Source organism: Pieris brassicae, chromosome 8 (assembly GCF_905147105.1).
Source record: "Pieris brassicae chromosome 8, ilPieBrab1.1, whole genome shotgun sequence".
Lineage (NCBI taxonomy): Eukaryota > Metazoa > Arthropoda > Insecta > Lepidoptera > Pieridae > Pieris > Pieris brassicae.
The window spans coordinates 5,341,574-5,364,571 of NC_059672.1; the positions used below are offsets into that span (position 1 = coordinate 5,341,574).

The 22,998-nt window shown below is 33.5% G+C and overlaps 1 protein-coding gene across 1 annotated transcript in view; it reads right to left on the reverse strand.

Annotated features, from left to right (window-relative positions):
* Positions 1-22,998, reverse strand: part of LOC123713515 (probable G-protein coupled receptor CG31760) — a 40,826-nt gene that overhangs the window by 9,691 nt on the left and 8,137 nt on the right. The window contains exons 2-5 of the mRNA XM_045667222.1: positions 11,577-11,690; positions 7,333-7,516; positions 4,915-5,107; positions 4,339-4,497 (exon numbers count right to left, since the gene is read on the reverse strand). Of these exons, the coding sequence (XP_045523178.1) occupies positions 4,339-4,497; positions 4,915-5,107; positions 7,333-7,516; positions 11,577-11,669 (629 nt within the window). The 5' untranslated portion in view covers positions 11,670-11,690. The remainder of the gene's footprint in view (positions 1-4,338; positions 4,498-4,914; positions 5,108-7,332; positions 7,517-11,576; positions 11,691-22,998) is intronic.

Genomic DNA, 22,998 nt, shown 5'->3' on the forward strand with positions numbered 1-22,998 from the left:
TTTTTCCAATTAATCTCCGTTCCTCTCTTCCCCGCGACACATCGTCGCATTCGACGGAACCACTGAGAAAAGCAGTGGACCAATTCTTTCTTAGGGTCTCTTCTATGGCATTTTCGTACGATTTCACCGCATCTTCAGGGCTTGTTATGCGAATACCTCGAATTTTATTTTTAGTTCTTCGGAATAAATAAAAGTCGCAGGGCGTCAGTCAGACTGTATGGCGGATGACTCATTATATCGAAACCTGACATAGTCAAATATTCAACAGTCTGTTTTGCGGAGTGTGCTGAAGCATTGTCGTGGTGAAGGAGGATTCTGCTTCGAGGGCGCTGCTGTCGAATTTTTCCCAAGGCAACAGGAAAGCAGCAATTGACGAACCAATCTGCAGTTACTGTCCTTCCATCTTCTAGTACAAATTTCGGACTAAAGAATGAATCTTTTTTCCTTGACTTCTTCCTTGGTTTACTTTACTAGGCCGATTCTTGAAAGGAAACACCCACTGAGCTGATTGGATTTGATTGGATGGATCCATCTGGTACAGAGCTTCTTGACGCCTTAATGTTCGTGAACATTTTGTGAACTTGACTCATACCAATGTCTAGGATTGCCCCTATATGCAGATAGGTCACTCACTTATCTTCTTCTATCATGCGTCGCACAGCACTGATGTTATCTTCAGTAGTCGCTGTAATAGGACGTCCCTCACGCGGATCATCATTGAGATTGCTACGTCCACGCTTAAACTTGTTAAATCAATTATAAATAGTGGCAGGAGATGGGCCTTCATTGTTTAGGCAATTCCCCTCTATCGACTTAGTAGATATCGAGTTTAGAATTGGCTATAGATCAACGACTTTGATTCTTTGAAGATTCAGTGTAACTACAAATAATTGCACAAACTATGTTCAATAATATTTATTATGCAGGTTTAACAAAATCATAATTCCCCAATATATAATATTTTATTTTAATCTTGCAACTTCTTCAACGATTATTCTGTGTGTAAAATATCATAATTATTGACACATCTTCATAAGGATTTTGTCGGTTAATACTGCAAAAATAGCCGCCGCCTTGTTCTTCGTTTTACAATAAGTATTCTTATTATAACTAAAAATTTCCTCATTATGTTCATGAATTCTACTCTGATTTTTGTTGTTTAAATAAACATAGGTATTTTTCAAATTTATAATAGGTAAATAATAAGATATCTTGAAGCAATGTTCAATTGGATATAAACATATATTCATATTGTCTCGTATCAACTAATTTTATACAATTTGAAGGAATTCATTATTATTATCGTTTATTATAGTACTTATGATTTTCCAGTTATAAGATGACTTGTAATATCTTTTGCTAAGGGATATCAGGAATTCAGGGTATCAGAAATACCTTCCATATAGGATTTTTTTTAAAACAACAATGTTGTGAACAATGCCGTAAGTATTGTCATGTATCATATTTATAAGTTAAACAGTTTGTAAAACTGAAATCTTGTAAACACCAAGATATTGAATGCTCCTATCAAAATTTGACGGAAACGTTCAAAAATAATAAGTGTCAACTGTCATAGAAACATCTGTCCAAGCAAGTTTGATAGTTAAGTTTCAAAACTTAAATAGAAACCTCAAACAAAATTATCGTTATTTCATTCGATCTTGCGATGGAAATACGATTCTGCTTATAGAAGGTCATGGTACGAAAAAATGCTATTGACTTTAGGTACCTAAACTCAACTGAATCGCAACTGGATTGTTTTAGGAAAGTTCATGGTGTTCTTGTCGAGAATTTTCATTCGAATACAGGTGAGTTCTTATATTCGAATATGTATTAAATTACGATAATGTCTGATTAGCATAATACTTTTTATGCATAGTTTATAATTGTTTGATTAATGTAATATTTTTTTAATTTAAATTTAATATTATTTCTTGTTATATTAGTAAGAAGTGTAGCGAATAATGTAGTCTAATGTTTTTCTCCCATATAAATTATTGTATTTGGGTAATAGAAATTAGTTTTTTGGCTTCTACGTGTTTAATAGTGATAGTGAGTTTTGAGGTAATTTTCTGTAAAGTAGTTTTCATTTAATAATCCTAGTTGCACTTTCTCTTGTATAGGTATAATTTTAAAAAATGCCAGTAGTAGTCCTCTTTATATTGTGATTAAAATTGTATAGGAGCAATTGTTTTTAAAATACGTATTTGTATTGCAGATGTTTAATTAAGAAATTTTTTTCATGTTCTCCCATAGCTGAAAGTCCATATGTTATACTGTTATACTGTTGTTGATTGTTATACCGGCTAGTGCTTTGTATAGGAGTAGCAGAATTTTTGGCAAGTATCGCTCTGAGCCTTTCACAGACAGAATTAATGTGCATTTTCCAGGACATTCGGTCATCTATTGTAAGCCCCAGGTACTTATGGTTATGAACTAATTTGCGTTGCAGTTTATGGGGTACGAGTTATAAGAATTTGCACATGTGCGGTTATGTAGGATTAAGTGGGGTGTACGTGAGCTTAGATTGTGACTGGATCGAATATACTTTGTTTTGTTAGGAATTAGTAATTAGTAAGTTAATTTTTACGAGTAAGAACAGTTTTAGATTTGCCGCCAATTCACAAAAACAAATGACAAATAAATGCAGTATACTACATTAGGTTACCAAAGAGTTCTAAAATTGTAATTCAAAAAAAGTTTCCTATAGCAATGTTTGTAAGTGGCCAGTTCTGGCTATACAATTGATTCTGCCTATGAATAGATTTAACCATAAAAAAATTATGATTACCACGAGATTTTTTTTTAATAATAATATTATTTTGAATCACAATATACAAAGAGTTAGAAATGGTTCATTATTTTAAGGTACCTATCAAAGTTTTTCACATTCTTGACCATTAAAAGACTACCTATTTACTGAGATTATAATCAAAAGAAAGCAAATCAGAAAAAATCAATTACCATATACCCTGAAACAGGGAAGTGACTAATCCACCCTTAGCTAATATAACGAAAAAATAAATAATGAAGATCATAAGTAAAGATCTAATAAATATATACATACTATGTGCCTATTAAGAGATCTATTAAATTCTTCAACTATAATTTAAAAAAAACATAAAAAAGCTTAAAGAATATCGTTGTTATACGGTTGATACGGATCAATCAGATTAATCACTAAGCGAAATGTTTAAAAGCATTCTTCGATAAATTTCGTTAATTCAGCCATACTTTAAGATTGTTACAGCGTTATTACTTAAAGGACCCTTCTCTTAATCTTATCTGATAGCCCGTAACGAATTTCCGTATACTGGAATGATTACCTTTATTTAAAGAAAGAATTGTCTCCAATAGTACGACGTAGCTTACAGGATTTTTATTTAAAACGTTGGCTACTGTTATTCATTATTGTTACAATATTTATAAAGATTGAAGTGAGCAGTGTCCGTTGGGTCGTAGTTTCGATTGCCAGCTTTGCACCAATCGATTTTCTGTATATGTGCACATTTAACAGGTAAAGGAAAACATATTGAGGAAACCGGCATGCCTTAGAGCCAAAAAGTAGTCGGTGTGTGTAGCAGAGAAGATTGATCACCTACTTGCCTATTATAAACGATCATGGAACGAAATCTTAGGCCCAACCCTTAAAGATTGTTGTGCCATTGTATGGTATATGAAGATTGACCATCACTTATTTTTAAATATATATGAATCAATTATTCGGTGTCAACACTTGAGTGCGATTAACACATTGCACTGGCTTTGCAATTCAGATTTTATATTTAGTATATATATAATATATTCACTTCTATATTGCGTGGTTAACCCAGCTTACGCTTGAATTTGCCTTCTAACGTCAAATTTCAAAGGTGGAGATGACCCTCTTTGGAAATCTGAATTCCAAAACTTATTAGGCCACACCTCAATTACAGACCGCGCAAGGCCGGCTAGAGAACTTTATTTTATATTATATTCTAAATAAAACGTGTTTCAATAGTAAATTTTTAAATAAATAAATAAAAGAATCTTAACCTAATCTGTGCATGCATTGTATTTACCAAATGGAAAATTAAAATTAACTTCTACAATGAAGGAGAACAAAACGCATGACTTCATTCTAAAAACCAATTACGCATGAAATTGTATAAGGCGACCGACTTGCGGAAACACGTGCTGAAACCTAAAGCCAATGACCCATAGAGAATAATACTGAATTACTATTATATTACGAACACTACAACAATAAACCAAATTAAGATACAGTTTTCATATATCAGAAAGCTTTAAGATTATTTGGTAGTAATACAGTCAGCTGTCATTACGTTTATTACTCACCCACGTACAGTAGAAACAGGCACTGTATATGACAGCAACCAACGTTTTGCAGAACAGCTGTAGTATGGGTAAGTCCACCATCCCTCCATTGCAGCTCCAGGGGAGGACGGCATGAATTTCGGTGATCGAAGAGAGTCACTTTCATGAGCTGACACATACCTATGAGAAAAAATATTGTCACAATGCGTATGTTTTATAAGATAACACTACCGAAATGGATTTCTCTTTCGGTTTAAAAACACTTCGTATATTCATGTTAAACGACATATTGACTACACACACAGCACACACTACTAGTAATGTGAGCATTCTTAGTGTGTGTGTGTGTTATATGTGTGATTCGCGTAATTAAAAGACTAACCTTCCCTATTCATAAAACATTCATATTGATTCATTGCAGCGTATTAATTAAAATAATGATATGTCTTTTTCATCATAGTATAAATATTATTTGGCAGAAAGGGAAATAATACTTTAGTTATAATTTACATTGTATAGGTAGTTATAGGAATTCTCACTGTAGCGTATTTACGCACTATGTTCACTGTGGCTCATAAGCAAAACTAAGAGATATACCAAGGAAATTCTGAATCAGGTGGCTTCTCCAGTGATGGTGTTACACCAGCGACAGGTTCTGCTCCATACTTTTCCCAGGCGATAGAATTATTAACTACTCCATCAGGTCGTAATGCTATCGCCCGAGCACCAACCACTCTCTCTGATGCGCTTGAACCCACCACTAGCCCTCTTGAGACCGCTATAAGAACATCTGGAGGAAAAAGTTTAGTTATGTACATTAACGCGGGCACATGCACTTAAAAGAGCACTCACCAATAACATTCATTAGATTATAAAAGCCTTCTAATAAATGAAGTTCTTTTAGGAAGGCGTAACGTTGAAACATTATTAGACTTTTAAAATAAGCAATATTATTATTTTATAATTGAATAGGCTTTAAAACGGGACTGATTTGATAATTTATTTCACCCCGTTAGCGTAGGGTTCTAAAGTTGAAACTTTTATTAGGTTAAATACCTAATGAATAACATAATAGAGTATTTTCAATAAAGTTATCGTTCTGTGTGAAATTACGATAGTGTAACCAAAGGTGTGACAATAGAGCAGTACAGTTATATAGAAGACATCAATATCATCAACAAGGTCCGCTATACTTTGTCTAAAAAACTGTAACGAGAAAGGATTCGTGCTACGACCTAATAAGGGGAGTGGAATCGCAAAGCACAGCTAGTAAAGAGTAAATAATTTTGGATGATAAATATTGTACGTAATTGTATTTTGTAAAATTTTCATACATCGTATTAGTATAAAATAAACAACTAAGTAAAACATTAATCGTACACGGAAAAGATCACCAAGCCAAGTTCCACCCTCTTTCCCGAGGTCAAATGGAAACTGATCTTTGCGGGATAATTGCAACAATTTCTCAGTAATTTCTTCCATTTATAAACAAAAGATGAGATTGCTTTCATTAAAATAATAAATTGTTTAAAAAAATAATTGTTAAGATGTAATAAATCTCGTAGTACTAATGTGTTGTTCATCCTAATTTAAATGTAACTTTAACGGATATAAATGCGATTTTTTACATTATCTACACTCGATGTTCCTAGTTAGGTTGTACTTCTTACGACTGCTGTATGTACTTCCGGGTTTAGTTGGGTAAATAATGTGATATACTCACGTTTGAAAAATAAAGAAATCTTATGGCTTAAAAGTCTTGTCTGCATTGCATTTAATGAAAGTTAATTCAAAACATTGTATCTGTTTTAATAACAAGCTATCGCTTTTTTATTTTCTTAATGGTGCTATCTTGAATAAACACAATGAACCAACAGCATAGCTTTGAAATACTCATATATATCTATACTTAAAACCGAACATCGCCTGAAAATTGCTGTAAGCGGAAGTTCAATAAACAGGAAATGAAAATGAGCTTCCGCTCTGTATCTTTGAAGGCACGTATGATGTACATCGGAGACTGTGCACGTACAAAGACATTAGCTTACGTATCAGCATAAGAAATATGGAAGGAATTTTACTGTGAACAATATATGTACTTACATTGAATTGTACTTAGCCAAAATTAAAACTATTTATTTATTTTAATATTTTTCTAGATGTAAGCCAAAACATCATGCTCGGCTGAAACTATGACGTTAGTGGACTGTTAAATTTGAATGCTACTTCAAAAATCTTAATGATGAACTGAATTTAAAGTGTATCCCATTCTACATCTGTACTGTAACTTCAAATAGTGATAACAATGACGACGCTTATCTAAGTTCGATGTAGTTTTGTCAGTATGATGTGACCGCGCGGAACAAAAACTCACTAGGCATTTACTCATACTGTTCGCGTCAGTATTGCTATTACAGAAGGCCCTGGACAACACTATAATAATATCATATATTCACAAGCGGACATTTGAATACCTACTTGAAGTTAATATTTGTCCATATACACCCTTATTCTTTCAAACAAAATCAATTCTACCAAAAAGATATTTTCTCAAACTGAGCATGTATGTGGAGCTGTGAAGGCATTAAAAGCTTGTTGTCCGCAAAAAATATTTAGTTTAATCCTGCACCGAAAACATTTATATGGTGGAACGTTAACTAGTCCGATTTTGTTAATTAAATAAAGCTATATTGTGATTATTAGCTAGTGTACTACCATTATCATTTTCGTTTACTAAAAAATTACTATCCTCACCAATCGACTCATGTAAAAATTCTTCCACTTCAGAAGTTATCTTATCATCGGCCTCCATATCACCCATTATACAAAAATACATATAAAACATAAAAAAATTAACAACAGATTTTCGGGCAAATATTCCAGTTATGTTTCCGTTAAAAAGGGTTTTTATAGATGTCTTGAAATGAGTTATGCAAATAATGGAAATATGCCATTTAAGAGGTAAGTGTTTATTATGACTCTATAGTCCTATACTTAATAAGTTGATCATTTTACCAGCGGTATCCATGCCAAGTTGTTGCAAGATATTCGCAGCGAGATCGGCCCGGGCTCTCGTAGCGTCCCACCTCGTAGCGTGTAACGGCGCTCGTAACCGTCCGTAGTGGTGTGTCACACATAGAGCGCCCGTAGCACCCGTCGCTACAGCGTGGACGAGGCGTAGCGATGATTCTAATTCCTCCTGTGTAAAATATATTTAAATGTTATTTGTTGAAAAATAAAAAAGAACAAGAAATTTCCACATATCATATTTCTAAACTTATATTTGTCAAGCTAGTGCATATACAAATTTTATACATATATGTATTAATAGTCGTGGACTAAACATTTGAATTCTAGTTCACGTTGCTTTGTGATAATTATCAATTTAAGTCTCACAGTCTAGACTGCAAACACTTTAGACCGTAGTAAATTCAATAATACATCGTAACGAAGTCTTCACAGGTGGTAATATATAAATGTTCTCGCCGTGATAGCATAATGTAATTTTCGGGATAAAGGAATTCAAAATTGGAGGAATTGGAGGAATTGGAAACCTCCTTTAACAAATTATAATAATGAGATTTTAAACGCCACACGCTTAAGAGTTTAGCATAAAACGTTTATATTGTATGCAATCAATTATTTAATATATTTCAGTTTTAAAATTATTGCCATTTAGTCTAGTCAATGTGACGGTCTTTTGTTTTAATTCAATTATCACTCAGCTGAGCGGTGCTTCCATGAAGCTAAATTACAATTAATGCCAATAGAGCCGGATTATTGGTCCTTCGTTTTAGCTACGTTTTAAGTCAGAAAATTAGTGTTTGAACATCCCCGTGCCTTAAATTAGCTTCGAAAAGCTTTTCGTTCTTACTCCTGTTCGCAGTCGAATCTTGACGCATATCCCATCCCATACTATGAGAGTCATGGAATTTCTTTATCTATTTCTTCTTTAGATCTCTATAGAGATCTGCCACCGTGGCCAAATTGGCCTGAAGATATTAAAAATAGTACGTATTATATATATATATATATATATATATATAAGCCGACGCATTTAATTTTTTTAGAAAGTTAATTGAGAAATGCGTAAAAAAGTAACTCCAGAGATTCTGGCCCTATTTTTAAGATATATAGGATAACCTAAAGTATCTATCTTTAAAGTGTATGTAATAAAGTAAAATTTTTCGCTTTTACACCTAATTAATTAACTCGCAAATTGATACAATATTACGTAGTTCAGTTATTGGCTAATTATTATTGACGTGAGCTCATTGAAGCAATAGGAGAAGCACATTGCACAATGTAGGTGACAGTGGCATATCTATAATGCAGAACTAATTGATTAGGTTTCTGACTGAACTGTAATATCGACGATATTGTACGAGGAATTTCATAACGGACATGGATAAAGCTTCATGATAACGAGTAATATGACATATCTGCTTTATATATTTCTGAAAATGCTTATATCTGAAGCCATTTTTTATAACCAAAACCTCCTCGTAATTAATAAGGTGCTATACATAAATACTCATAATTTAAATGGAGAGGGTCTGCATAAACAAGGTATCCTAGTGTACGTGAGCACACTAATAAAGTGTTCAATAGAGTGAATGATCACTCTATTGAACACTTTATTGTTCTTTGGTCTTTTCTGCTTTTTTTCAAAGCTAATTTATTTTAAAAAATACTATTAAATAACATTGTTGGACAGACCTAAAATCCAAGAAATTAAACATTGCATCTTTGTATTAGTAAACATAATAGAATTTTAACCCTGTTCTAAGAGTTGAGTTTCACCAGAATCTAACAGCAATTCGTTATGTCACGCTCGGAAGGTAGTAATGGCTAAAACGAGCACATACTAACACAAAGATAAAATATAGTGTGAAACTGATACTAAAACATTTTAATTATGATATGATATGATATGATGAATAACTTTTAATAAAAAATGTAACCGACTTCAACCGATTAACAATACATGTTAAATCTCAAAAACTACTGAAAGGCTAAGAGAACTTTTGACGTATATGTATAACGACATATGACGTAACTATTCTCACAGTTTGAATATACCCTTTACGATTTTAATTGAAAAGGAAAATCTGCATATGACTTTTAGTTTCAAAGAACTTCGTGAACATACAACATACACTTAAAAATCCATTTAACCCAACTTCCAACAACATCACATTTATGTGGGAAAACTTGATGTTTCTTTGAAATTGCTAAACTAGACAGGAACAAGAAATGCTAGAACAACACTGTTTTTTTAAGAAATTCTGAAATAATACTTTAATCAGTGTTAATGAAAAAACTTGTTTACTAGGTTAAAATAAATATTCTTCTAAATTAAACAATAATAAAATGCCAATTTTAAAACACCGAAAATGATTTATTTAATGACAATAATCAAAACTACTAGTTGAAAATACCTTCATTATTATTTCGAATTATCAATCAAGACTGTCCCGAATTTACTTTATAAAGCTTTAAAGATGTGATATATTTAGTTTACATTTTTAGAAGTCGTAGTACTCATTTATATATTTGAATAGAGAGGAAATTTCAATGTTCTATATCAAAGTACATTTTATTCACGTACCGACATTCGGAGCATTAAACGTGTGGGTGGAACATCGACATTCCGTTCGGATGCCAAACTATCATTTATAGATGGAAAATCCGTAAATACAGGTTCACAATGCGAAGCCAACTGTATTTCGGTAAATTTTGAAAGAAATTTCGTAAAGATTTTCCATACTCACTGATACATTATGAAAAGTTATTGTGTTATAAACTGGAAATATTGGAAATTGTAAACGCCCACCTAGGATTTTTGTACCTTTCCTAAAAGACGAACTATTGTATAGAAACCTGCCATTTCTAAAGAGTATCTTATATGGAAATTTCTACTTCGTGTGATGCGTAGGTTCGATTATCTGTATTTAAATCTATTCATAGCATAGTATTGATTGTAATATTTTTTATTCTCATAAAATTATCAATTCCATCCCCTCTATCTCGACGCCTGGTGTTCTACGAGATAGCTCTTTTTAAGTTACACAAACTGTAGAGGTATTTCCAAACGGATTCAACTCCGGGGCCTTCCAGAAAAGGTCGTACCATTCCCTGAAAGGTCGGCAATACACCCACTAGCCCCCGGCGCTGCAGGTGAGTATGGACGGCGTTATAAGCTTGCTCGTTTGCCTCCTGTCCCATAAAAACAGCAATAGAAACTGACATAATTTTTTTGAATTTAAAGAATTGGACGGAAAGTTTATATTAGTAAACAATGTTGAGATTTTTTTCTTGCTTTTAGCGTACTGAGTCAGCTGCATAAAGTTTTCCTTTCGCGTAACAACGAGGTTACATGAATATTGACCTCAAAACTCTTTATGAACCCTAGGTTCGTTAATCTCTTTGAAAGAACTTCCCAACAGCTCGCGTCTTACGGCAAAAGTATGAAAAATGAAAAAAGCTTTTCCAAGTTCGTCAACAGCGAAGGCCATTGAAGACTTTCTGTTATCGAGTAATCAAAAGATTTATTCCAATCTATTCTGAATTAAAGGAAGGAATATGCACTTTTTTATGAAACGTTGCAAAGGAACTTAATTCAAACCCCTTGAAGCCTGAAGCGTTGAAATAAATGGAATCCGGTTTATTCTATTACGGTGGTTTTGCGGTCGACTAAGAATCTGTTAACTCACTATTATAGCTCCCGAAGGAATGGCATAATGATGAAACGGGATTTTTGAGCGGGCTGCGTTAAGCAACAGACGTCAACATTTTAGACGCAGATTTTAAACATTTATACACTTTTTGTGACTCTCTGATTGTATGTGATGCTGTTAGATAATATTTTGAGTTCTATGATCTCTTTAGGCTTTCAAGTACGTGTACTGAACATTGTAAGTGTGTATGTCCACTGTGTTCTCAGAAACTAAAAGTAATATTGAGATGATCCTGATTTTTTTTGCTTGAAATCCTTCATATACTTCAATCCATATTCCAACTTATCCCTATGTTTTGATGGCTTCAAAATCAGTTCATTAATTTTTGTGATATAAAAATAGACAATTTTTTTTAATATTAATGACAGGTCTTTAACAATGCCTTTATTTTTTATTACTATTAATACGTTAAAATTATATTGATTAAAATATTTTAAAAAAGCTTCATAAAACAACCGATGAAATTGCTTATTAATGTAATTGAATATTCTATAAATCATTAATTATTGGTATCTTTACCTTGTATGCTGTGGCGTTGTACGCGTGCGCTGGCAGCGACAATAGAGCGATGGGCAGCAGAAGGGCACTGCTCACGCGCCCTGACCCTCTCATCTCCTCGTAACATTCGAAACGCTGAAACAAGGGATTTAAATTGTGATAATGAAAGCTATTAGAGTCGGTTCAGTCATGACTGTCAGTTACGAACTATCTTTTTATGTAAACCACAGACCCACCAGTTCTTGAAGAATCCGATCCTGATATGTTTAGGTAGTCCGTTAAAAGATTTTTTAATATTCAGATTTAGCTATTTTTCTACTTGAAGAAATAATTTTTATCGATTTTATCAGAAGCTAAAGCAAAATATTGTCTGGTAAAAAAACATTTCCTCAAACGGAAATATGATATTTGATGCCGTGTGTTCAGACACACGGATTGACATACTGGGTAACTTGTCTGTAAAGAAAAAAACATTCAGACCGCACTTATAGAAAACTAAGCCCCTTGCTTTTTATACTATTATTATTAAGTCAAAATGATATGTAAATGTGTTTGTTTGTCTTTACAAATAAACAAATCTTTCCTATTAGTATTTGTGTATGTTCGTAAGGAGTAAACTTAAAAACAACTGTACCGACTAATTATTTATAAATTAATCTTATATTATAATTTTCACTATCATAGAAGACATTATCCCTAAATAGAGATTATATTCATCCCAAAATATCTTAAGAATGAAATGTCCGTTAAACCAAGATTAAATGATTGTAATGTCGCATTCTACTAAGAATTTTAATAAAAATGCGATATTTTATCACTAACAGTATAACGAATATAATAGTAAAAGAAAATCATATCTGCAAACACTTGTCACTAAAAACTTGAATCTAAAGATGTCTTCGAATTTCCGATATTTGTCTGTGCCAAGTTTCTTCGCAACTTTAATATACGAAGACAGTAATTCAAAAATATCGATGTTTCAAAGAATTCACTTAACTGGGATTAAAGAATTTTACGTTAATTATCTTCATTAAGGCGTTAGTTATAAAATATCGCATTTTTTTATTAAAATTCTTATTAGAATGAATGCGACATTTCAATCATTGAATCTTGGTTTAACGGACATTTAATTTGTTAAGATATTTTGGAAATGAATATAGTCTCTATTTAGGGATAATGTCTTCTTTGTTAGTGAATGAAATTATGGAACCGTGCTTAAAAGATTAGATACATAGAAATAAAACCCTCGTTATTCTTATTATTCCTAGTCAAAGAAGCGACATCATTTACTTCAGATTCAGAGTTACAAAGTAGTATCCGTCACGTTACGTTCAAGTTCCTTTTGAAAACTGTTTTTGTAGTTTTGTAATTTAAAGTCGCCTATTTGGTAATCATGGCCGTAGCATTAAAAAAAGAAGACGAAAAATGTGAATCTCATATCTAATAAGAACCGTCAATATTGTCAATATACGCAACTGAGTTATTTAATAACATTTCATGGCATTCATCGTTTTATCCCACTGCTGCGTACCTCTCAATGGAAGGCGTGGGTGAAGGAAAGTGGTATATCAGACCTGGCTATAAAAGTCCGATTGCATTTTGTGAAGATCGCCATGTTACAATAATTCATAAAAATAGCGGCACCCTTCCTCTATTTCCAATCGTTGGCAGATAAGAAGAGACGAACCGAAACTACTCGTACGAGCCCTCGAAGCCTCAATCAAGTAAGAGTGCAAGCTTTCTGGAAAGGTGATCATCGAATTTGTATACTTATATGGTCAAACATTGTAATCAATTTATAAATTCGTCACCATGATATCACTCTCAATTGTATCAAATCAAATATTGTATTGTTTTGGTAATGATCTTGGTGTGTACATGTCCAATGTCCACCAAATTTTAATTTTTATGGCAATTTCTAACATATAGGTTATCAGCTGAAACTGATTCTAACACAAAGTGCAGATACTTCCAGCAGCACACACGATATAATAATTCGATAGTGGCTCATACAATCAATACATACAATTTTCTAGAATTAATTTCAGTCCAATTTAAGCCTTTTAATGCTTTTTAAAATTATATTTATCAACTTGCTCGTTTATGTCAAGGAAATGTTCAGCGAAAACGTTAATATTGAATGCAACAGTTTAATCTAGTTTATGCCTGAATAAACGAAGTTTACGTTAACCCGGGAACTGCCGCCTTACCCCATAACTTGAATAGCAATTCCAATTTAAATCTTGAGTTTTCGTAACACGTAATTCCAGCAGCAACAAACATAGTATGTTTCGGTTTAAAAGTCTCAAAGAATATCTCTATCTTGTCAACCTGTCCTATGCTTATACAGAATATATTCTTATCGTGCAAAAATAGTGTAAATATAAATTTGTGTTATGTAGAAATCATAAAGGTTAATACAGTTTATATGTTAAAAGGAAGAGACTGGCTGCTCACAACACAGGGAATCCTAGTGTGGAGGCCAGTGCACTTTACTTTAAATAAATATCCTTTATATTGTGTATAATAAAGTTTTTCTTTCTTTCTTATTGTAGCCTTACAGCTAGTCGTCTAGTTCGTAAAAAATATGTATGGTTGTTCAGGGAACATCAAATTAAAACTCACACTAAACTATAAAAATAATCCATCTAAGATATTCGTCGTAATTATTTATTTACCATTTAATGTACGTTCGGCGATAACAGAGAAGAATAGGTTAGTATCATTTCCCATTTATAATAATATAATGGGGATACTTTATATATCTGTCTATTTCACTGATATATCTTCTTTATCAACTTTCTGTGCCTAACGCGTTGATCTGAGGATCTAGAACAATGTTTTCCTGCATCATTTATGAAAGTATTAATTGCGCATAGTAATCTATGTGTAATAGTAATCTCTTTCAGCTCAGACTTTATTACTTTTATGTTAAAATAATGAATGTAGACCGATAGAATTTGCTCAATTTAAAACTTGCTGGTACAGTTAATATTGGTCACGCCCTTCCTTATCTCATACAACATTCCTTAAAGAAATTAACAATGTTTGGATATGAAGTCATCAACGCTTACCACGGACAACTAATAAGATATGATTAATTTTATTTAATTCAAAGTCAAAGTCAAAAATCATTTATTCATATAGGTAACACAATGTACACTTATGAACGTCAAAATTCTAATCTCTTTTATAATTTCACATTTACTGCCAGTTCTCAAATGGCAATAAACTATCCGCTTGTCTTTTTAATCGCCAATTTCTTTTTGTATTACACAACGTTTGTAAGGAGCTGCAACATCTTAAGTAATAAATAATAATAAAATAAATTAAAAACAAAGATTTGTCTCAGATTGTCAAAGGTCAGCAAGAGGTATGGTTAAATAAGAGCACGCACTTACATTCTCGTGGGAACAACACGCAAATACATAGTCGAAATAACTAACATCACCGCACACACGAATTCAAGTACGACCAGTCTCACCACAAGTAGCACCCGTCCACGAGTATGACGCATGGCCAGCCATCGGCCCCTTACTATATTTAAGGGAGAGAGACAACCCGACGTACGAATTAATGTTGTATCTACATCTTTCTTTCACCTACTTATATAAAAATACTATAAAAACAACAATTTTAGCAACATAAAAATACTTTTTATGTTGCTAAAATTACTATGCCCACAATAAACTCGATGATCTTTTGTTTACAAATTGGGATTGCTTGGAGGTATGGATTCTCTATACGTTTTTCTTCTCTTCATTTAACGACGACTCTCTATAACGCCATAAAATGCAGTCCCTTCAGAGTCGTTATTTTGTTTGTATACTGTATTTATTTTAATTTAATATTTTGGTTATTACCTTATCTTTTTGTTATTTGTTTTTACTTTAGTGAAGTCTCTAAATAAGTTTAGTAATACCAAAATAGCCAGTCCCTCTTGCAGGAGAATTTAATACGAATAAATACTATAACATTGTCATACCACATAAACACGAAGCAACTTTGACAAAGCCAAGTATAGAACCTTTTAACTGAAGAGGTTTTACCTCAATTACCTTAATGCGTCGTATTCAAATGCGTCCGTTGGTTACCCACAGAACTGCATATAATCAGAAGGAGTGCTATCAACGTATCTTTAGGATGTCTTATAACACTAAGGTAAATACGAAAATATACAGACAAAACTTAAACGACTAAAGTTACCATGAGCAGTGTGGTTCTAGCAAGTTATGCGAGAGCATGACGTCGTGGGAACCACAGGGTTGCCCTCTATTCCTACGATAAAGTCAAACATTGTAAGGAAACCGGCAAATCTCAAACACTTAAATCGACCATATGTGCTAGACAGAAGGCTGATGTTCATGTCTATAAAATATAATATCGTCTTTATACAACTGAGCATTTTTAAGGCAGTTTTTCCTGCACCACACGTATGTGGAACCAATTCAAAAAATAAGAGCGTATCTTAAAATGCCTGCAACTAGCGTTCTGCCAATGTAAGTGTTCTTGGGTGGGCGGTATCACTTAACATCAGGTGAGTCTCCTGACTGTTTACACCATGTTATATTTAAAAATGGATACCACCATGGCTAGTATACGGTTGTAGCACTAGTTGATTAATAGTTACGAACTCATCCCTTATCACCCATGGGCATGGAGTAGACATATCTATCTATTATATTACGTTCAAATTCATCTGTTGAAATAATATACGTACCCCAAAACGTCACTATCGCTCTTTGGCATTTTTAATATGACCCGTATATTCGTTTATCAGACCGCTAGTTCATATTAGCTCCCGGCAAACATATCTATAAGCCTTTATCAAAGTTTGTTGGAACCGCTTCAAACGCTATTCAAACTTCAACAGTACGGTTAATGTGCAATTAAATAATTTGATTTTAACTTTGTTTAGATATTCAGATATGCGGAACTTGAATTATATTACTTACAATTGAAATTATACATTTCACTGACTAGATCCAACTTCAAAGCAGTATTCTGTAGATTTACTGGCTTTACCGGGGTAATTCATTTAGGATGATTGGGAATTTATTCATTTTAGGCTAATATTGAAGCGCATTATATTCTCTCATTGTAGAGCAGTGTTGGCCTAGTGGTTTCAGCGTGCGACCGTCATCCCTGATATCGAAGGTTCGATCCCCGGCTGTGCACCAATCGATTTTCTTTCTATTCACTCAACAATAGCTCGAACAATGAAGAAAAACATCGTGAGGAAACCGGCTTGCCTTAGACCCAAAATGAAGGCTGATCGCGTACTATTAGATTGAAAAATAATCATGAAACAGATACAGAAATCTGAGGCCCAGACCTAAAAAGGTTATAGCGCCTTTGATTTATTTGATTTTTTTAATATTGGAGTGAAAACCTAACTTAGTTTTCTTTTGTTTTGAAATGATATAAAAATACAGTGTAAACTACATGTAGCGGCGCAGGAGTAGAGAGGTCCAACGACAGCATTTCCATTGATTGTGACAACTGTCAAAGATTTATCATGGGTCTTTCGTTTCTTAGTATTTCTGGTGTTATAGAGACTTACAGTAATTTGAATTACGACGTTTGAAATTGTTTAAAATACTTTGTTTCAACATAAGTAGATAATTTATATAATATCAATTGGGTCAATATCAGTGTAACTGTTAACACATTTTTTTGTAAATTAGCACCGTAACCAATTTAATTCTTAGTATATAGTCATTATTATAATAAATACCATTAATAATCTTTTATACAAAATAACATTAGATAATTTTATTTGTGTATACAAACATTTTTCCGATGAAATCTAAGATAAATCAGACTACTAATGGAAGTCTTAGAAATCTAAGCCGAAAATAGTGATTGTTTATACGAAAAGTGTCTTTTCAATGTTGTCTATGAAAGTGGGACATTCACGCTCGCGGCAAAAAAGACGGATGCCTGAAGCCGACTCTTTTATTTGCAACAATAAAGTGACCTGGTTCTTTAAGAGCTTGTTTATTTCATATTTCAGATTTGAGTTGTAGCATTCGTTAGACAGTATTCCGCATTAATATTAAGGAGAAAATATCAGAAGTGTTTGAATAATCTATAACAATCTGGTGAATGAATAAATTTTATAGAGAAAGACAATTGGGTACAGGGCTAACCTGATATTAAATTATATAGTTGCATCAGGCTTCCGTGCATTACTGGCGATTTACGATTTTGTTCTTGTACATACGTATAGATTATGTTATATGTATAGATAGTGATGGCTTAACATTCGTTTCTTAATCAGGGTGTAAGCTGTCGTGGTATTATAAAAAAAAATACTATCACTATCAGACAAGCGAGCACTCACGAGGACGTGTGACCCAACGAAATATATTTATAAAGTAATAAAGTGCATAAGTTGTGTATTATTCAGATTTATATAATATAGAATATTTTTATGTGTAAGCTGTACTAATTCGAATGTAAAATGAACCAAGAAACATATCTGTTTTTCTTAATTATTGAAAAATACCTAACTTATATATGTTAAGTTTAATAACTGATACCACAAAACCATTGAAAATTGAGCACGTACATAAAGTCAAAGAGTACGACATTAACGTACGACATCTTTAACTTCCTAAAGCCAGTTAGAGTAAATCAATTGACATGTACGTTTTGATGAAGTATCGCGGTCTCACAGTTGGGAAAGTGAAGGGAAATGGAAAACAAGCATGGAATTTGCAATAAACCGTACTTCCATCCAACCGCAACGTCAATCAATGCAACAATTTTATATCTGACGAACTTTCTGCATGGTGCACCTGTTCGCAATAGAAACAAACCGCTAAAGAAAACAGTTCATACAACGCTCATCCCTTCAATTTTCGCTACTATAATATGATGATTAATAAATAATAAATGTAATGAATTTCACGGTTTTCCAGTAAATAGAATTTGACAGAAAGAGACGAATGAGACTGATACAATTTTGATTATGTTAAAGTTTACCAAAGACAGCCTAGTGGGTGGAGACGAGTAAGTAGGCCTAGGTACTGCTGGATCCATATAGAGGACCTGCTGCATTTTAAGACACTTTTTGGGTCACAGAGCCAGCGGAGTAAGTAAGTGAAATTACTCACTTTTCACATAAATTTTTAAATATCCAAAGCTGCTAAATCTTATGACCAAAGGACACATAACTTTTGAAGATTTTTGATAAGCATTGTGGCTTTCTTCTATTCTAAACTTTTATATACAAATATATGTGTTAGTTACTAATATTTCATTAAACTTTTATAATAACTACGATAAAATCGATCATCGGCAAGATGCTAGTGCACAGTTGGAGAAGATTCGATTAATGGCCGTCTTTGAATATTTGCAATAATAAGGGCTTGTGAGTAGAACAGGTTTTTTTTTAGAAATTAATTAGAGAAGGGAAAGTGATACCTTGAAAAGATATCGAGAATTTATTATCGTATATAAGTTGTATTTGTTTATAATGTTCATTTATTTGTGTTTGGCAGTCGACTAAATCACTTGCAAATTCTATTTGAAAAAGAAATCAGATCATAGACAAAGGTTTAACCGTTTTGATCATCTGGCTACCTCAGGTAAGCACGAAAAATACGATTGCATTATTAGATTGAGCGTTGGAAAGGTGCGAATAGGTCTCGTGAGTTAGGGGCGTAGTGAAGCCAATTTGCGTCGTTTTACGACGTATTTACGAGGTTGACAAGTCTTAAAGAAAACTGCTTGTTTTACGATACGACGGAGCATAAAAAGACAGTAACACTGTTTTTAAATTACGGAAAATAGGATTAATATCAATTAGAAATATAAATGCCCAGTTTAAAGGGCTGATTTGGGACTAGACATGGAGAAGGTACAAATGTGTATTTCATTAAGTTCTACTTCAACTTTGACATCGTGACCCTCCCCTGAAGCGAGTGCTAGATTATTACTTAGTTACCTAGCATTCACTGAAAAATCAAAAACGTAAACAGGGCTCACATGAGGCCCTCGTAAGCCCAAGCTAAAAAGAGCTTTGACTGGAAATTCTGTCACATAAAAATAATAAACAAACTTTAGAGTATTCCAACCAAAAATCCATGTAGCTCTAATTTATGCATTTTTATTCTCTGAAAAACAAAAGAAATTTTCTTTCATAACTATTCGTGTTGATTTACCTTTTGCAGTAACAGAAAGTCTGACTTGCTGTGATTTCAAAATTTCAAATGCGGATATGAACTGTTTCCGATGAGTGTTTTGTTTTTACTCGGTATGTAAACAACATAAACTCTTTTCACATATATCATTTGTTATGTAATTATTTATTAAATACCTTCTTAAACATAATTATTTAAATTTAAATAAATACACAGTATTTACAATTAATTTATTAACCTACATATTAATAATAATAAAAAATTAATACATAGATAATTAAAACAAATATAAAAAGTTGGCGTAAACGTAACGTACGTAAACCGTAAACGTTGGCAGCATTTCCTTAGTGTATTGCGATTGTTATAAGGGCTAACGTCTCCACACAAGTAGCATTTATGGAGTAGCATGGATGGAGGCCATCGTGTCCAAGGCCATAGTTTTGTAGAATAATATCTAGGGATTTTACTTACCAGGCTGCTAGATTTGTGAGCTGGTGAGAAAAACGCTGGAAGCGCTACACTTGTTATTTTGCATACTCCTAACTGCTAAAGCGATCAGGGAGCGATGCTGTTACCTTAGTATATTTTGGGTCAAACATAGCCATCGATATTCAGATGCCTGTCTCTACTGAGCAAAAACCAACGTAGGAGTTCCGGCAGCTCGCTCTCATACGACTTCTTTGCGAATAAACAGTACTAATCGTAGGATATATTCTTTAGTGGGCTGATAGATTTTAAGAAAACCATTGGCAAATGCCTATCTCATATCTAATCCACTGTTTTACTGGTAATGTTTTTGCTTAACATATAATAAGCAAAAACATTTACCATATTTGTCATGTATTTTAAAAAGATATCTTGTAACATATACTGTAGATAATAAATAAATTACGAACAACCGAGAAATATTTTGTTTATTGTTTATCATCAAATATGCCTACAGTATTTAAAATTTTCTTCATTGTAATAATATAAATAATTAAAAATTAAAACAAATTTTAAAAGTTTGGTTCCTGTGGCAGTGTACCTTTACACTGGCAGCATTTCCTCGCATTAATGCGATACTTATTCGTTGAGCGATGAAAGCACCAGCTCACCGGTACTATCTACCAGGTTACTTAAATCTTTAATTAGCGTCTGTGCACTTAAAACTCACGGTCCAAAAGTCTTTACTCCAAAGGAAATAAGGCAGTAGCTTCAGAGGAATGATATCTCAAGTTGCTAAATAAAGAACTACGTTCTTTATCAAGCAGTTCAAGCCTGCTATTTCATCTCATCTTATATTTTCCACCCACCTCATCTACATCTCCGTACGTCCCGCTGTTTTGCAAGAGAGAGATTCTTAAATCTCCGTAGAAGTATTTTTCTTAAAGAAAATAGCGTGTTTTAAAAGGCTGGTAGCCTTCTAGAAGTGAGTATCCATGGGTAGCGGTTAACACTTCGGGTACGTTCATATTTAAACAACGCTTAACGACAGGAGTAAATTGTATAACATATTTTGTAGTGCATCATAATATAGGTTAATTACATAAGTGAGATCACGGTAAGCTCCAGTAAATCGCCCCTAATCATTTGCGTACATTGTTTCGTAACGCAATAGGAAGCAGGAGCTTAAAAGCTGTAAAAAAAAGGTTATCCGTTTTAAAAATATTTGTATATTCTCTTTTTAATAAGCATTGGTTTTAGATAATAATGTTAAGTAATAACTGTCAATTATTAAAAGCTCTTCAATTATACATATTTATTTTTAAAATGAGTGTTTCGTCAAAAGGCTAACAATACAGCCCAGGCTAGCAAGCAGCTCTCGCGTACATATTTTTTGTTAATGCTAAGAGCAGTGTTGGCTTAGTGGCTTCAACGTGTGACTCTCATCCCTGAGGTCATAAGTTCGATCCCCGCACCAATCGACTTTTTTATTTAACATTCGCTCAAACGGTAAACGAAAATATTGTGAGGAAACCGGCTTGCTTGTGTCTAACACAAAGAGTCGACAGTGTGAGTTAGACACTCAATATTTAATATCTTAATGAATTTGAATGTATAGTTTTACTAGCCCAGTAATGTGTGTGTACTACTCCTTCTCGTGGAAATTGCGTTTATATTTACATAAAATTTAAGAAGTCCAGGAACATTTTATAAATTTAAGCTAAGAGAATAAATCTTAATGTTATCTACGTATAACTAATGCGGCTTATAATTAATGAATGGCTCTACAATGTTTTTAGGTCTGGGTCTCAGATTTCTGTATGTGTATCATGATCATTTGTCAATCTAATACTAATAGGTGAACCGCCTCCTGAAAATGGTCTAAGGCAAGCCGGTTTCCTCTCAATATTTTCGTTTACCGCGAATTTTAAATGCGCATATAGGATAAGGAAGTTGGTAAACAGCAGGGGAACGAACCTATGACCTCAGGGATGAGAGCACGCTGAAGCCTCTTTTTTATGAGGTGAAAATGTACTTACGTGCCTGACGTGTCAAGGATATCGAGCTTGACGCGGGGACTGTGGGACTGGGTCTACACTGAAATTCCTCTGCTCAGAGGGGTTGCGAGACCCCACCCACTAAAAACACCTCAGCCCTTCACACGCCCTTAAGATGGGCCCTCAGGGTTCGCAAGGCATTCTACCTTAGAAAATGGAATGTTGAATTACTGACCAAATGGTCAGTATTTTCCATCCTCGGCCTAGAACGTATTGCTACATTCTAAACCTACACAGTCTTTTTTCTGAAGTTCGATGCCCACAGCATACTAGACATTCGTCTGTGCCCTCCATGTACGGCTAAGGCACTCGCCCCGTACCGCACAGTCCTCGCAAAGGCCGATCACAAATTTAAATTAAATTAAAACTTGCCCTCGAACCGGGAATCAAACCCGGTACCTCTCACCTAGCTGCCACATACAAAGATAGATAGGCTACGGCCCTTACGCTGAAGCCCCTAGGCCAACACGGCTCTAATAAATAATTTATCTTTGCCTAATCGTTATGCGCACATAGAAATGCGGCTTATAATGTATATATAAATACTGATGTATTATTTATTTCCTAAATACAAAAGCTTTTCATATAATATTGTCGTCCAAAACTGCTCTATCAATAAATATTATTTATTTGTATAAAAAACAATAAACTGTAATATGATATTTTCGTGCCTCATAAAGCGGCTTAATATTTAAAATATCAGTGCATACAATATCGTAACATCGCATGGATATTGGGTGGGATTTTGAGCGAACCCATTCGCTCGGAGCTAATCCGACTATCAACCGATTGATTTTCACTATGCACTAT